We start from the raw sequence: 15,031 nt of genomic DNA, 5'->3' as shown, positions 1-15,031 counted from the left end.
CCATGGCTAATTCCTTGTCTTGTTTTCATATTTCCCTGTTAATCTCTTTGCCACTCCTGTTGCCTCTGCTCCCCTCCTCTGGGGGGTCCTTCGTTTAATGCTATCATCTGAGGGACCCTTCGTCCCTTTGTTTTAGTTTCTTCATCATCTTTGTTTTTTTCTGTCATTGTTTGTTACATATGACAGCAACGTTAATTGTTCAGAATTTTTGTTAAATATATATAACCTTTCGTTGAAGGTTTGTTTATTTAACTTATTCTGGATTCGGAAAGCATGAATTGCTTCCCGTGTTGTGGCCCTCAGAAAAATAAACAAAGTAATAGTAAGAGGGAGCATGGTACTACAACAACGCAGGAAGTTACTTCTGCATCAAAAGCACCCGGTAATTTTACGTGCATATGTGCATGCATGCATGGTTTTAAATTTACGCGATTCACGATATTTTATATTGTAGAGAATAGTGATCGAATATAGTTTACGTGACCACGGTTGTATTGTGGTCGCGTAGACATTTAATAAAATGATGTTGCAGGTCTAGATCGCTTTCGCGTTGGCAGACCTGTTATTTGAAATATTTCATGCATGCAAGGAATGTATGTAACTTACTATTGTTGTTATTTTGTTGACATGCAGATATGAAGAAACAAAGGGGGGATGAGCAAATGCAAGGAGACGCGACGAATATTAACGCGCAAAATTTCACTTTTCGTGAGCTAGCGACAGCGACAAAGAATTTCCGCCAGGAATGTCTTCTTGGTGAAGGAGGCTTTGGAAGAGTCTATAAAGGGGTTATTCCTGCAACTGGACAGGTAAAAAAAAATGATCCTTTTTAATGATTTTTATCTTTATTTGTTGTTCTTTTGTTTTTTATAGTTTGTTTTGTTTGAAACCTTTGTTCAGGCCGTGGCTGTTAAGCAACTCGACAGACATGGGACAGAAAACAGCAAGGATTTTCTGTCTGAAGTTGCTCTGCTGAGTCATGTTCATCATGAAAATCTTGTCAGTCTCATTGGTTATTGCGCTGATGGCGAACAACGTCTTCTGGTATACGAATACTATCCTGCCTATACTCTTGAAGATCGTCTTCTTGGTAATTTTCCATCAAATCTTCAGTTTCCGTCTTAGTTTTGATGATTGAGAATCTGAGTCATTTTCTCGATTTTGATATAAAATGATTAACATAGCACTTGTGTACTTTTTGTGGCAGGGAATAGACCGGATGAGCCGCCATTGAATTGGTTTGAAAGAATGAGAGTAGCGGCAGGTGCATCTAAAGGACTAGAATACTTGCATGATAATGCCAATCCACCGGTTATATTCCGTGACTTGAAAACATTCAACATCTTGTTGGGTACTGAAAATGATCTTAATGCGAAACTATATGATTTTGGATTGGCCAAGCTTTGTGGTGGAGACAAGATGAACAATGCACCTCCAAGAGTTATGGGAACATATGGTTATTGTGCTCCTGAATATACAAGAACAGGTCAAGTTTCCTTGAAATCAGATGTATACAGTTTTGGAGTTGTCTTGCTTGAACTTATCACTGGTCGACGCGCCGTTGATACCACAAAGCCTAACGAAGAGCAAAATCTAGTTTCATGGGTAAATTTCCAGTATAATCGTTAATACAGAACGTGTTTTATGTTTATGCTGATAGACTTATCTATGAGCTATTGTGATGTAATGTAACTTTGTGATTTTGCAGGCACAACCCTTATTTAGGGACCCGAAAAAGTATCCAGATATGGCGGATCCACTTCTCAATAAGCATTTTCCAGAAAAGGATCTTAATCAAGCGGTTGCAATAGCAGCAATGTGCTTGCAGGAGGAACCAGAAGCCCGTCCTTTGATCGGTGACGTTGTAACCGCTTTGAGTTTTCTATCAACGGCTCCAACGGAACCTATTCCACCACCTTCACTCCCCGCTGCCACCTCTAGGCATAGCACTGCTACTGAAAGCGAATATGACAGTGAGAGTGAATCAGAAGGAGAAACTTCAGATGATGAAGACACTGACTATGAAGAAGACAATGAAACTGCTCAAAATCATGTCGCAGCCGGTGAAAAATCTCAGAAAAGGGCGACTTCGAAGAAATCAAGCCGAAAAAGCAGCACAAAATCAAGGAACGAAACTACTAGTAAAGATTCAGCAGAGGGAAGTGCTTCTTCCAGTGGCAAAACCAGTAGAAAATGGCAAAGCTTTGTTGGTAATTTAAGCCAAAAGTCAAACAGCAGCTCAAAAAAATCTTCTATCAAAGAAATAAGCCAGAAGAGCAGCAAAAAAACTTCAATCAAAGAACTATGCCAAAAAAGCAGTAGAAAATCTTCCAACAAAGATTTAAGCCATAAGAGTAGTAGAAAGTCATCTGCTAAAGTTTCGAGTCGCATGGAATCTGAAGATGGGAGCATGAATTCGTTTCATAGAAGTGCCTCAAGCCAATATACAAGCAGCAGTATGTCTAGCAGCAGCAGAGGAAGTGGCAGTGTTCGCTCGGATGTTAACGGTAGCAGAAGGACAGAAGAGAGCATGCGTTTAGCCATGGAATCTGGCGATGAGGGAACCAATCCTCCTTTCGATCGTATGAGTAGCAGTGATTCAGAACGGCGATGAGGAGAGTATAACGTGTTTTACATTTGTGATCAAGCATTGGTTGCTACTTGCAATGCTGAAGAACAGACAAGCACATACTTTGACATGGTGCTTTGCATTTTGCTGCTGGATCATGCCACAGAAGTGTTGCCATTTAACCAATATGCGGAATTTCTTATCGAAACTCAAACTTGAAAATTCAAGATTCCTTTAAATCTATTGTTTTGTTTAGTAGGCTTCATTTGTATCATTACTTTATCCACCTTTGGTTCAAGGACTAGAGTGAAAAACAACTGTGAATTTTCGTCGGGCAACTGTGGCCAATATTGGAAGAATGATGCTTCTTGCTTTGTATTTCTTGTCTTGCTAACCTGCATCTAATGTATTGATCATTTGAAAATGTTACATAATTTAATAAATTACTTAACATTTTTCTCGTATAATCGTATGGCAATTCTAATACTCACTATGATACAATTGCATGCAAATATACACAATATGTAAGGTTTCTGTACTTTTTAAAAGTAAACTACAAAACACAAGAAATTCATTACAAAAAGATGTGATTATAATTTTCTAGTCCTAATTTCATTAAGAATTTATTTTCTATATACCCTTAAATGGGAGATTATCTTGAGGATTGAGAAATTTTGAGCCTATCAAGAATACCACAAGCTTTCCTCTTAGCTCTTGAAGTTCCACATTCTGCAAGCTTAGCCAATGTACCATTGGATACTTCATCATCTCTAATTTCCTTCCTCTTTGTTTTATCATTGAAAAATATTATGTACAAGATTGCAACACAGTTCTCCTTGCTGCGATCCGAAATGCTGCTATCTCTTAATATATCCATAAAGAAAGGGACAGCGCCGTGGCTTCCCAATGCGGCAACAGCCTTGGAATGGCTAGAGAGAAGTGCCAATAAGGCCAAAAACTCGTCTACTAGAACACGGTCCACGATGATCTTGCTGAGAATAACCTGAACCACGCCTTCTCGAACTGTTCTCGCTTTATTTTCATGTGCAATACATAGATTGAATAGAGCCGAAGCAGCGTCTTTCAGTGATGATGGATGTCCCTTTTCTAAAAGGTCAACCAAGTATTTAATCGCACCGGTTTTTCCAATGATTTGTTTGTTGATATCAAGTGCTGATAATGAAAAAATGGCTGCTGCTGCATTGCTTCTTGTTTGAACGGTTCCTGATTTCAACGAATCGATAATAAAGGTGATAAGCTTTTCATCCTCTACAAAAACTCTCTTATTGTTATCGTCGATCGACAGATTCAGAACAGCCGTGATCAAGTCTTCATGGAGTTCCGGGTCTATACAAGCCACGCCTTGTGATAACGGAGTAAGCAATTTTTTAATCACTTCGGAGTCACCAAAGAGTGTTCGAAACGGAGGCATCTGCTTCGCTAAAAGCCGAAGCTCCCTTGCAGCTTCTTTTTGATCCAATGCAGATAACGACAGTTTGTGAAGCAATGTTCGTAAACGATACTTATGCGCTTCGGTTGGTTCTCCATTGTCAATATCCCCAACAGGCATTGGTAGCTCAACTCCATGCTCCTTACACCACCTTGAAATCATGTCTTGGACCAAATAATTAGGAGAAAGGATGGAATGAGAGAGGACATGCTGTGTTTGAGGGCAATCTCTATGAACTTCATTCAGCCATTTCTGAATGAACGGTCGATCATAAGTCTGCAACATCAATACATCAATCAAGGATCATAACAATCATGATGAACATAAAATAACAGTGCAATACCACTACAACATGATGATTTTTTTGCCTATGGAATTACAACGCGACTGCGATTGTGGTCGCATTAGTCACATTTATCCGCATTTCTCCAAAATGTCGCAATTACTTTTAACACTTAACTCAACTGTTTCAAGTCAGTTGAGCAACCCCCCACACTAAAGGATCGCGAGACTTAAAACCTCGGAATCAATAACTATCTACAATTTGAACCGCGACGTTATAATTTTTCAGGCTATGCAACCATAACTTGATCACAGCCGAGGCCGCGAATCAAACACATTTACCTACAATTCTACAATTCTAGGCAGGATCGCGATTGCAACCATAATTTAAAACCATGGAATCATAATAACATACTACTAGTACTACTACCACTCAATCCAGAAACAATTACATTTCCAAAACTACCTATTTTCGAACACAATGATCCATCGAAAGCGAGGAAATTACATAGAGACGAAAGAAATCAAGAACTGACCTGTCCATTGGCCAAGATAACAGGATCAGTCATGATGAGACCTGAGATGGGGCACCGAAACTGCGAAGGAACAGGAACAGATAAACGATCGAATTTACTCGAGAAAGAAGCACTGGATTTCAAGTCCCTGAGAACAGAAAGTGCAGTGATGGCTTCATCAGCAGCATGCAGATTGAAATCATCGCCTTCAACGATAGTATGAACAAGTTCTCGTAACTTGTCCTTCAATGCAAACGTCTGGTCTTCGTTGTTTGGCATTGCAGAACAAGAATTTGTTGCAACTGGATCGATCGATGGGGTTGGAGATATGAAAATGACGAGTGTTGTGTTGTGAGTGAAGAAAGACAAAGATTTGAGAGTTAGTTGATGAATGAATAATCTTGATAACGGAAAAAGACATGCTAGTTTACAGGGCCACCGAAGAAAAGCCACCGACTCAGTTTACTATGTGTAATTGTTCTAATTGCATTTCACTCACACATGTAAGCATGTTGACTTTAGGGCTGTTTAAAAAAAATACAAGAATTGAAACGAATCAAATTGATGTTAAAATAATTGAATCATTATGTTTGATTAGTCAATCAAATCTATAATACACAAACAGTTTTAGAATTGAGCTAAAATTGAAACCTAACCAAACTCAAATTGAATCTAAACCAAACCAAACCTAAAAATGAAAAATACTTAAAACAAATTATATATTTCATTTTAAATTGAAAAATAATTTAATGGTTCGGATCTTTAATAAACGATTTGATACGGATCAAAACTAATCAGCTATACTTTTATATATATATATATATATATATATATATATATATATATATATATATATATATAATCAAAAATCATACTTTTTTTACCGAAACAAGCTCAAATCATTTCATTATCTAACTGATGTTCAATACAAAAAGGAATCGAATGTAGAAACCTACGCCTAGACCAAGAACTGGCTGTCCTCGCTAATAAGTGAGCAACCAAATTCGCTTGGCGTTTAGCAAACTTTACCTCAAAGTCGGGATGTGATTTTAAAAGATGCTTAATATTAGATAAGGATGCTCTTCTGAAAAGGGGACCTTACACGATTAAATTTTAATTTCAAATTTGATAAAAATATTAACACTAATGTGACCCGATTAAATTTTGTAAGAAATTAAATCAGGTCTTTTTTGTGGAGGATTAATTTAGGTTCTGTAATATTTGTAAAACTGTTATTAAGAACATTATTGATAGTAAACAAGAAAAATATAGTATTTGTAGATTTTAATAAAAAAATTAGATCAAAATATATCTGTTTTACATTCTTTCTTTTATTATTTCACTTCAAAATTCAAATTTTCTAATTTATTTACTAATAATACCTATATTTAAATATAATATTTTAATCGATGAATATTCTCTTTTACCTAGGCAAATTTTATATATTATTATTATTAAAAGTGGTGACCGAATATTATAATATTATTATTATTGTTATTGATAAATATTATATTGTTTATATTATTATTAATAGTGATGGCTAAATATTATTATTATTATTATTATTATAATAGAATTAGGTTTTTGTTAAGAATTGCTAATAAAATTAAAATAAGATTAAAATTAAGACTAGATAAATGGCCCGTGCGATGCACGGGTATTTCAAAATAGAATTTTATAATATTAATATTTATTTTATTATTAAAAGAGAAAAAGGGATATACACTGAAAGTGTAAAATATTTTTACACTGTCAAACAATCACAACCATGTATTCAATTGAAACACAATTTTAATTTAAAGAAACTAATATGACATGACAAGTGTAAGAATTTTGATTGGTTGTACGTGTAAAGTTAGTTTACACTGTTAGTGCACTACCTTTAAACTCTTATTATAATATATTAAATTATTTCATTAATGTTACTTATAACAATTATATTAACATATTAATATATTTTCTACTAATATTATTCTGTTATATATGTTTATATTTTATTTATCATAAAAATTAAAATATTCATAATTATATTAATATAATAACACAAAATTTTAAATGAATATTTTATTAATATTAAAATTAGTCTTATATTGTCACATATTGTAGAATTAGTATAATTTTATTCATAAGAATATTAATATCATAACAAGTGTGATTGAGAGAAGTAAAATAATATGAAAATATTTTCAAAAGAAATTTAATAATACGAAAAAATTCAAAAGTCAATCTAATAACACATGATTATAATTGTACACAATTAAATCATTGATATTTATGTTTTTAATTTTTCGTTGTGAGTTTATTTTTTAAACGAATTTTATATATATATATATATATATATATATATATATATATATATATATATATATATATATATATATATATATATATATATATATATATATATATATTACTTACTTTTTGAGATTTTTCTATTATCCATAGGAGTATTCTTAAACCTTAAATTATAAATACTTATTTTAAAAATATATTCTAAAACTACACAGAAAATTTAAATATTTATTTTTTGAGTTTTTTCTATTATTTGTTGGAGAATTAAATTCTTAATTTTTAAAATTATTATTATTATTATTTTTTGAATTAAAAAAAATTAAAATTATTAATAATTTCAAAATTGCACGAATTAAATTTTAAATTTTAAATTTTGAGGTTAATGTTGTTATATAAATATATTTATAATTTATTATTAATTGACTATATATTTTTAGAAATAAGAGATTTTTTAATTTAGAGATATCCCATTTAATAATTAATATTAAAAAATCGCTTCTATAAATAATCAGTATTATTATTATTATCATAAAACTATTATTATTAGCTATATATAATATGATGAGGGATATATTGACTCCAAGAGTAAGTGTCAAACACTTGATTCAAATCTTAATCATTGATTTTGATTAATCTAATGGTTTTAATTGATCTTTAAATTTAATTATTTTTGAAATATTTTTCTATATAAAAAATTAATTAAAGTCGTTAGATTAATGAAAATCAATGGTTAAGATTTGGAGTAAGTGTTCAAGACTTACTCTTGGATATAAATATATCCCTCCTCATATAATATTATTCTTATTAATTATTAATAGAGATGGTTTAATATTATTATTATTTATTTTAATATATGGTTTGTACTTAGAATTGTTACAAAATGATTGGCCTATATTAAGTTAGAATGTTAGAAAATAATTGGTCTATTACGTTAGAACATTAGAATATAATTAATCTCAAAATGTTAGAACGTTTATCCAAATTTTTGTTACAATTAAAACTTTAATTGACCTGAAAACGTTCCAAAATATTATGTTTGATTTACTTAGGATACTGCATAATAAAATAAAGTTGAATGAAAATAAATTAATATTAAAATAAATTAAAGTCATTTATTTTTTTTGTTACAAAGAGGGCCAAAGGCCCAAAAGTCATTTAGTCAAGATTCCAAAATATTATAAATGATTGAGCAAATCAAATATCCTATGTTACATTTGAAAAGATTTATTATCTTCATTAATTATTAACATTAATATTATTTTAAAATCAATCAATTGATTAAATTGTAATTTTTTTATTTTAAAATAAATAGAATATAAAAATATTACATATTAAATTTTCAAGGAGTCGTGTATTTAATTATGAGAATTTCTTTATCCACCTCCCTATCTTCTTGGTGACCCCTGGTGAAAATCCTTAAACGCCCCTATACTTCGGAAATGCATTTCCGAAGTGCAAAAAAATGTTGTTTTCAGAGATGCACCTCCCTATCTTCTCGGTGACCCCTGGTGAAAACCCTTAAACGCCCCTATACTTCGGAAATGCATTTCCGAAGTGCAAAAAAATGCTGTTTTCAGAGATGCATCTCCGAAAACACCTTTTTTTTTAAAAATTTTCTTATTTTGGAAATGTATTTCCGAAAACAGCATTTCGGAAGTGCATTTTCGAAATACTGCGCGTTTTGCAGTTTAAACAAAACAGCCCCTCCCCCCAAAATCATTTACCCTAAACCAATTCCAAACTCAACCTCAAAGAGATTTTCTGCAAACCAACTTCCAAGGCTACATCAAAGGCTCCATCCACTTGTTCTACTACATTCAAAAGCATCTCAATCACTTCAATTTGTAAATTTCTTAATCTTTAGATCCATGATTGAAATGCATGTTAGGGTTGTTAGAAATTACAAAAATGATATAGGGGTAGGTAATTAGTAGTATTTTGGTTGTTTAGAAGCCTAAAATCTGATTTCTAAGTGTGTTTTGGGGTCTGCCATGAAAGGTGCAGAAATGGTGTTCGCAGGGGTGTTTCGGAAGTTCATTTCCGAAAACACCTCCCTCACCAGTTTCGAAAATGAACTTCTGAAATGTGTCCAGAAGTGGTTTTTTTTAATTGTTTCGCATTTTTATAGATTTCAATTGTTTCAGGAATATGGCAGGCAACCCAACACGTATCAGACAGGGGAGAGAGACACAGACAGCGTCGGCTAGACGCGAGCGTGCGGCGCAGCTTGCATCAACGCGGGGACGGGGCGGAGTACGAGCACCGTACATACTGATGAGCCCGGTTCCTCGTCTGGATCGAGGAGTCGGCTGGCTCGGGTATCTTCTTCCCGTCAGGAGGAGGTACGGGAGGAGGAGGAGGTGAGATACCAGGAGGCGGAGGAGGAGATACCTGATGTTGACCCTCCGCACGGGGAGGAGGAGGAGGAGGAGGAGGAGGGCTACCCGGGAGGGCCTAGTGACACGTCCATGCTGATTTCCTACCACGAGCACGTCGCTCGACGTGTCTGGGATGGAGAGGTATTTTTTATAATTTATCCGACTTTATTATTTAACCGTTATTTATTTAGTTTTTTATTCCACATTTTCTTAACGGTCTAATTAACAAAGTTTTTTGTTTTTGTTGTAACAGGAAAGGCCGACTTTAAAAATGGTGAACCATGCACGGAAGATTTTTGGTCTCTTTAAACCAGAGGCGCAGTGGTTTAATGATGCGGTAACTGCTTCCGGGCTAGGTGGGTTGTGCATGACCGGGTATACCACCATCAGCCACGGCATGCAAGGGGCCTTTGTGGAGCGGTGGCATAGGGAGACGTCTTCTTTCCACTTACCGGTTGGGGAGATGACGATCACCTTGCACGATGTGCAGTGTCTTCTCCACTTGCCGATTAGGGAGATGTTGCTGAACCATTCCCGGATCCAGAGGGTCGATGCGATCGACTGGATCGCGATCTATCTGGGTATGGAGCCAGATATGGCTGATTTTGAGTGTCGGACGACAAATGGGCCTCATATCCGGTTCTCCACATTGAGCGATTATTACGAGCACCACTTGGTGGCGGCGGGCGAATCCGAGGATGCGGAGAACGACCTGTTTATGGAGTATCACCGTGCCTGTGCTCTCCGGTGATTGTTAATGTTTTTGGTAGGCACTGCACTCTTTGTGGACAAGAGTGCAAGATACGTCGACGTGACCTACCTCCTCTACTTTATGGACTTGACTACCGTTCACTAGTGGAACCGGGGGTCAGCTATTCTGGTATACCTATACCAGAAGCTGAATGAGGCCTCCAACTGGAGGACCAGGAAGTTGACCGGATCCGCCACACTCTTGACGGTACGTTTCATTTTAATTGTTTCACATTTATTTATGGTTCGTATTTATTTTTAACACATTATCGTGTTTGTGTTTCAGGGCTGGATCATCTCCTACTTCCCCCGCATCCACGGCTTCCACATTGATCCTGCGTACGAGGACGCCATGCCCAGGGCCGCCCGATACGTTCTCCAAAGGGGGAACAATGCAGTGGGACCATATCGTGGGTACCTCGACCGCACAGCTCACGATGACATTCGTTGGAGGCCATTCAGTGACTACACTGTTGTTGTCGCCTTTGACCGCATCGCGTTATATTCTGGTTGGTTGGCATGCGGGACCAACACCATGGTGAGGTATCTCCCTGAGCGGTGCATGCGGTAGTTTCGACATGTGCAGATGATACCGAGGTCATCGTTTGAGGCTGCTCCCGACACAGTTACCCGAGTGGAGCTCACTGCCATATTTGCGGACTAGGAGCGTCATGTGGTCCCGAAGGAGTATCGTCGCATGCAAGTCACCCAGGACTGGCATTGTGTAGAGGGGTACGTCACATGGTTTTATCGGGTGTCACATCCTCTGATGACAGCCGGCGCTCCCAGCGCTCCTAGGCCAACATACGAGGAGATCTTGGAGAACCAGAAGGCCGAGGATGACCATGTCATTGATCTCCTGCCGATATGCCAGCGGATAGAGCTGCTTGGGCGGGACGTGTTGGAGCGAGGTATCATTGATCAGGGCAGTCGAGAGGCAGTCGCCGTGGTGGAGAGGATAGTCGGTGATGCGGGCCGTGCAGCGGCATACAGGAGGCAGAGGAGGTCCCAGGGAGAGAGGGTTAGGCATACACAGTAGGGGTTCCGGATTATTTTTCTTGTATTCGACTTGTATTTCGCACACTATTACTCGGCTTATATATATTATTCGGATTGTATTTATTATATTAGTATTTTATGTTGATATGTCGTTTATTTTATTTGGCGTTTTCGTTTAATTAAAAATACATGTTAAGAAAAACATAAAAAAAAAACACAATTTCTGCATAATTCGGAAGTGCATTTCCGAAACCCCCCACAATGTGAGAAAAGGTGTTTTCGGAAGTGCATCTTCGAAAACACCCCCCATTTGGTGTTTTCGGAAGTGCACTTCCGAAGTCTGGGAAAATTTAGAAAAAAAAAAACTTCGAAGATGCATCTCCGAAGTAGAGGCAAGTTGGGATTTTCGCTGGGGGTCACCCTCATAGGAGGGTCAATAAAGAAATTCTCTTAATTATTGAGTTCTAGTACTATAAAATCAAAAAATAATTTAATTATTTATTTCAAAATATTATATATAAATAGTTAAATATTGTGATAGTAAAAATTAATTAATTTGTTAAATATAATATCAAATATAATTTTAAAAATAGTTATGAATAATGACAATTTTAATTAGTATTGAAAATTCTAAAAAGTTGATAGCATTAGTGTTATATTAGAATGACACGTCATGATGGTAATCTTGAATTTAGATTAAATAAATAAAAGTAGAGTAGATTTAGATTAAAGTAGAGGAGATAGATGATATTGTTACACTAGTAAAATGACAACTAACACCATAGTTTGATACGATTTTGTTTTTCTTAATATATTTAATAATTATTCTTTATGTTGTATTTGTGATGGTGTAGATATGTAATATATTTAGGGTAAGGATAGCAATCGTCTAAAATTATACGGTATTTATATAGCCGAATAAATGACAATGAATGTAAAATAGACTGTTTAATGGCATTTAAAGCCCTTGTCTTGGATAAGCATAGGGGAGTGAGTATAAAACAGGTCAAACTAGAAAGAAATGATTCTACCGTGACACAAATATGACTCTTTCTGATCTCTCTTTAAATTTAGAGCAAAACCCTGTCAAACCCTGGTGGAGCTAATCCTAATTGAGTAATGGCAAAGTTTGAAACATTACCAGAAGGCTGCATTGCCACCATACTCTCTCATACTACGCCAATTGACGCATGCCGACTCTCCCTCGTTTCCAAAACTTTCCGTTCTGCAGCCGACTCCGACACTGTCTGGAATAAGTTTCTCCAGTCAGATACTCCATTCATGAACTATATCTTTTCACACTCTTCTACCCTTGCCAACCTCCCTACAAAAAAGGCTCTCTACATGTCTCTATGTGATTGCCCTCTTATCATCCGTTATGGTCAAAAGGTATTAAACTGAATTATTGTTATGCAAATATTTATTATATTTTTTTCTGAAAAAAAGATGGTTAGTTGCTAATTATCTTTGAAAATCAGAGCTTTCAATTGGTGAGAAAGAATGGGAAAAGGTGTTTTATGCTTGCTGCCAGATATCTACACTTTTTTTGGAGTTTCCCTAATGAATATTTAGAATGGACTTCCGAGCCTGATTCTAGGTTTTTTCTTAACTTTTCTCTTTGTTTTTAAGCTTCTTACATAATGAATCACTCTCAACTTTTATCTCATGAATCACTCTCAACTTTTATCTCATTGCAACTTTTGTGTACTACGTATGGACAGGTTCCCTGAAATCGCTAAGCTTCGAAATGTGAGTATGCTTAAAATTTATGGTATGATAAACACCATTACTTTGTCCTCAAGTACTTGGTATGAGGTTTACGTTGTGTTTAAGAAGACTGATATCTGGGTAGTTGAGCACGAACCTGTGGAGTTTTTAGTTGGTATCCAAGGTTACAACAATGTTTCGGTGGATCGAAATTTGGAATGGCAATATCCTAGTGTGAGAAGTGATGGGTGGCTGGAGATAAAGATGGGGGAGTTCTTCAATTTACGCCATGAAGACTTACACATGTATGTTTATGAGATTAAGGGTTGTAATTGGACTAGTAGTCTCTCTTTGGAAGGAATAGAAGTTAGGCCTATGCATATGCATGACACTTAGAGCCAGTTTGTTTTTCTTTGTATTTTTTAAAATAGATTTTCTAAAATCGTTTTCCAAAATATTACAAGTTTTTGTTATATTCGTTTTTTTTAAAATGAAACACTTAATTTGATATCCTTTAACATAAACATACATAATTGAAGACCAAAACTTAGTCAAAATTATAATTTTTTCAAAAAGTTGTATTTCAAAAATGATTTTTATGAAAATCTATTTGAAATAGCTTCAAAATTAAGTGATTTTTTGAAATTTTGATATCCAATTTATTTTTCCCATAAATAGATGAAATACCTAAAATCACATTTTAACAATAAATATTCAAACAAAATTTTCATTTGAAGCTTTTATAAAAAGTTTCTTTGTAAAAAAAATTTTCACAAAATTTAGTAACACTATAAAAATCATTTTTAAAAAAAGCTAAAACAAACTGGCCCTTAAGAAGCATCCAGTGAACTTTGTATCTTGGATGGTCGAACAATGTTTGAAGATTTGAAATCCCAACTTCTCACAATATATTATTGCTCTTAACTGTTTTTTAAATATATGTTACTTGTTAGGGAAGCAAATATGTTTGTCCAATCGTCGGCGGTCAATTCTTGCTATATCTTTTTTTTTTGGTAATATTCTTGCTATATGTTTTTTTTTTTTTGGTTTATAACCACCGGTTTAGTCCGGTTCGGGGGAACAGCTCTGGCATCAAGTGGGTCAAGCCCCCTCCCGATCGTAGTTGCGGGGGATCGAACCGTGGTTCTCCCTACCAAGTCCAGCGCCAATCACCACTGGACCAACTAACGATTGGTTTCTTGCTATATGTTTTTAAATATAGCAATTACTCTCATTATTTGTTAAACTTAATTACATTAAAATTTGTGTAAATATTCATTATTAACATTAAAATTTCATTCTTTTTATAAATATTTCCTTTTGAGAAAAAAAAACCCAATTTTTTTAGGATTGAATATATTTATGAGTAATGCTATTTAGTACGAAGGAAATTGGAGAAGAAATGCAAGAATGGACACATGTCACTATATTATAGGAAAAATTTTAATTTATTTATAATTTAATTTATTTTTTAATAGGAATCATGGGGTGGTGGTGATAATGAATGGTTGAGATTTATTCTTGCCTTTCTTATTTTTATGTTTTCTTAACAATTAGCATTTTCCTATATTTATTATTTCAACTTTCAAGGATTTTGCAATTAGAAAGTGATTTATATTTTTGTGTAAAAACTACTCCCTCCGTTTTTTATTATAAGTCATTTTGGAAAAAAAATTGTATTTAAATATAAATGCTTTACAATTTCAATGAATAATTAATGTTATTTTTTCTATTATATCCTTAAATATTTATTATTCTCTCTCTTTTCAATTATATAAATTTATCTCTATATGTCATTAATGAAGAATAATTTTATAAAAACCTTCATAATTTCTCATTTTCATACAATAATTATTATTTTTCTTAATCCGTGTGAAAAGTCTAAAACGACTTATAATAAAAAACGGAGGGAGCAAATGATTAGAAGATTCATTTTTATTACAATAAAAAAAAATCATACACTTAAAATAAACTTTCACTAATTTAAAGTTTTTTTTTAATAAGCTCACTAATTTAAAGTTTAATCACCGTAAAAATTCTGGCAATGTGATGATAATATAAATTGACTTATAAAAAAATAAGATGTCTA

General features: G+C 34.4%; 3 protein-coding genes across 3 annotated transcripts; 2 read left to right on the top strand and 1 right to left on the bottom strand.

The window, feature by feature from the left end:
- On the top strand, positions 1 to 3,036 carry LOC131616882 (probable serine/threonine-protein kinase PBL25). Its single transcript, XM_058888335.1, has 5 exons — positions 1 to 382; positions 634 to 809; positions 901 to 1,090; positions 1,208 to 1,605; positions 1,709 to 3,036. The coding sequence occupies exons 1-5, from the start codon at positions 274 to 276 to the stop codon at positions 2,612 to 2,614; spliced, it is 1,779 nt and encodes a 592-aa protein (XP_058744318.1). The 5' UTR covers positions 1 to 273; the 3' UTR covers positions 2,615 to 3,036.
- Positions 3,037 to 3,172: 136 nt separating this feature from the next.
- On the bottom strand, positions 3,173 to 5,273 carry LOC131616872 (U-box domain-containing protein 9-like). Its single transcript, XM_058888331.1, has 2 exons — positions 4,838 to 5,273; positions 3,173 to 4,295 (listed from the first exon to the last, which is right to left on the bottom strand). The coding sequence occupies exons 1-2, from the start codon at positions 5,093 to 5,095 to the stop codon at positions 3,222 to 3,224; spliced, it is 1,332 nt and encodes a 443-aa protein (XP_058744314.1). The 5' UTR covers positions 5,096 to 5,273; the 3' UTR covers positions 3,173 to 3,221.
- Positions 5,274 to 12,354: 7,081 nt separating this feature from the next.
- On the top strand, positions 12,355 to 13,338 carry LOC131654197 (putative F-box protein PP2-B12). The gene is made up of 3 exons (XM_058924623.1): positions 12,355 to 12,624; positions 12,714 to 12,832; positions 12,957 to 13,338. Exons 1-3 carry the CDS (start codon positions 12,355 to 12,357, stop codon positions 13,336 to 13,338), a joined length of 771 nt encoding a protein of 256 aa, XP_058780606.1.
- Positions 13,339 to 15,031: the final 1,693 nt, after the last annotated feature.

Source organism: Vicia villosa, linkage group LG1 (assembly GCF_029867415.1).
Source record: "Vicia villosa cultivar HV-30 ecotype Madison, WI linkage group LG1, Vvil1.0, whole genome shotgun sequence".
NCBI classification, from domain to species: domain Eukaryota; kingdom Viridiplantae; phylum Streptophyta; class Magnoliopsida; order Fabales; family Fabaceae; genus Vicia; species Vicia villosa.
The sequence above is the reverse complement of the archived record's forward strand: the minus strand, read 5'-3'. Positions and strand labels throughout refer to the sequence as shown.

Excerpts from the sequence above, each read along its gene's own strand:
- LOC131616882 (XM_058888335.1), top strand. The coding sequence starts at position 274 with ATGAATTGCTTCCCGTGTTGTGGCCCTCAGAAAAATAAACAAAGTAAT. Across the intron at positions 383-633 it reads TTCTGCATCAAAAGCACCCG|ATATGAAGAAACAAAGGGGG; the intron begins GTAATTTTACGT and ends GTTGACATGCAG. Across the intron at positions 1,606-1,708 it reads AGCAAAATCTAGTTTCATGG|GCACAACCCTTATTTAGGGA; the intron begins GTAAATTTCCAG and ends GTGATTTTGCAG.
- LOC131616872 (XM_058888331.1), bottom strand. The coding sequence starts at position 5,095 with ATGCCAAACAACGAAGACCAGACGTTTGCATTGAAGGACAAGTTACGA. Across the intron at positions 4,296-4,837 it reads TTATCTTGGCCAATGGACAG|ACTTATGATCGACCGTTCAT; the intron begins GTCAGTTCTTGA and ends TTGATGTTGCAG.
- LOC131654197 (XM_058924623.1), top strand. The coding sequence starts at position 12,355 with ATGGCAAAGTTTGAAACATTACCAGAAGGCTGCATTGCCACCATACTC. Across the intron at positions 12,625-12,713 it reads TCATCCGTTATGGTCAAAAG|AGCTTTCAATTGGTGAGAAA; the intron begins GTATTAAACTGA and ends TTTGAAAATCAG. Across the intron at positions 12,833-12,956 it reads ACTTCCGAGCCTGATTCTAG|GTTCCCTGAAATCGCTAAGC; the intron begins GTTTTTTCTTAA and ends ACGTATGGACAG.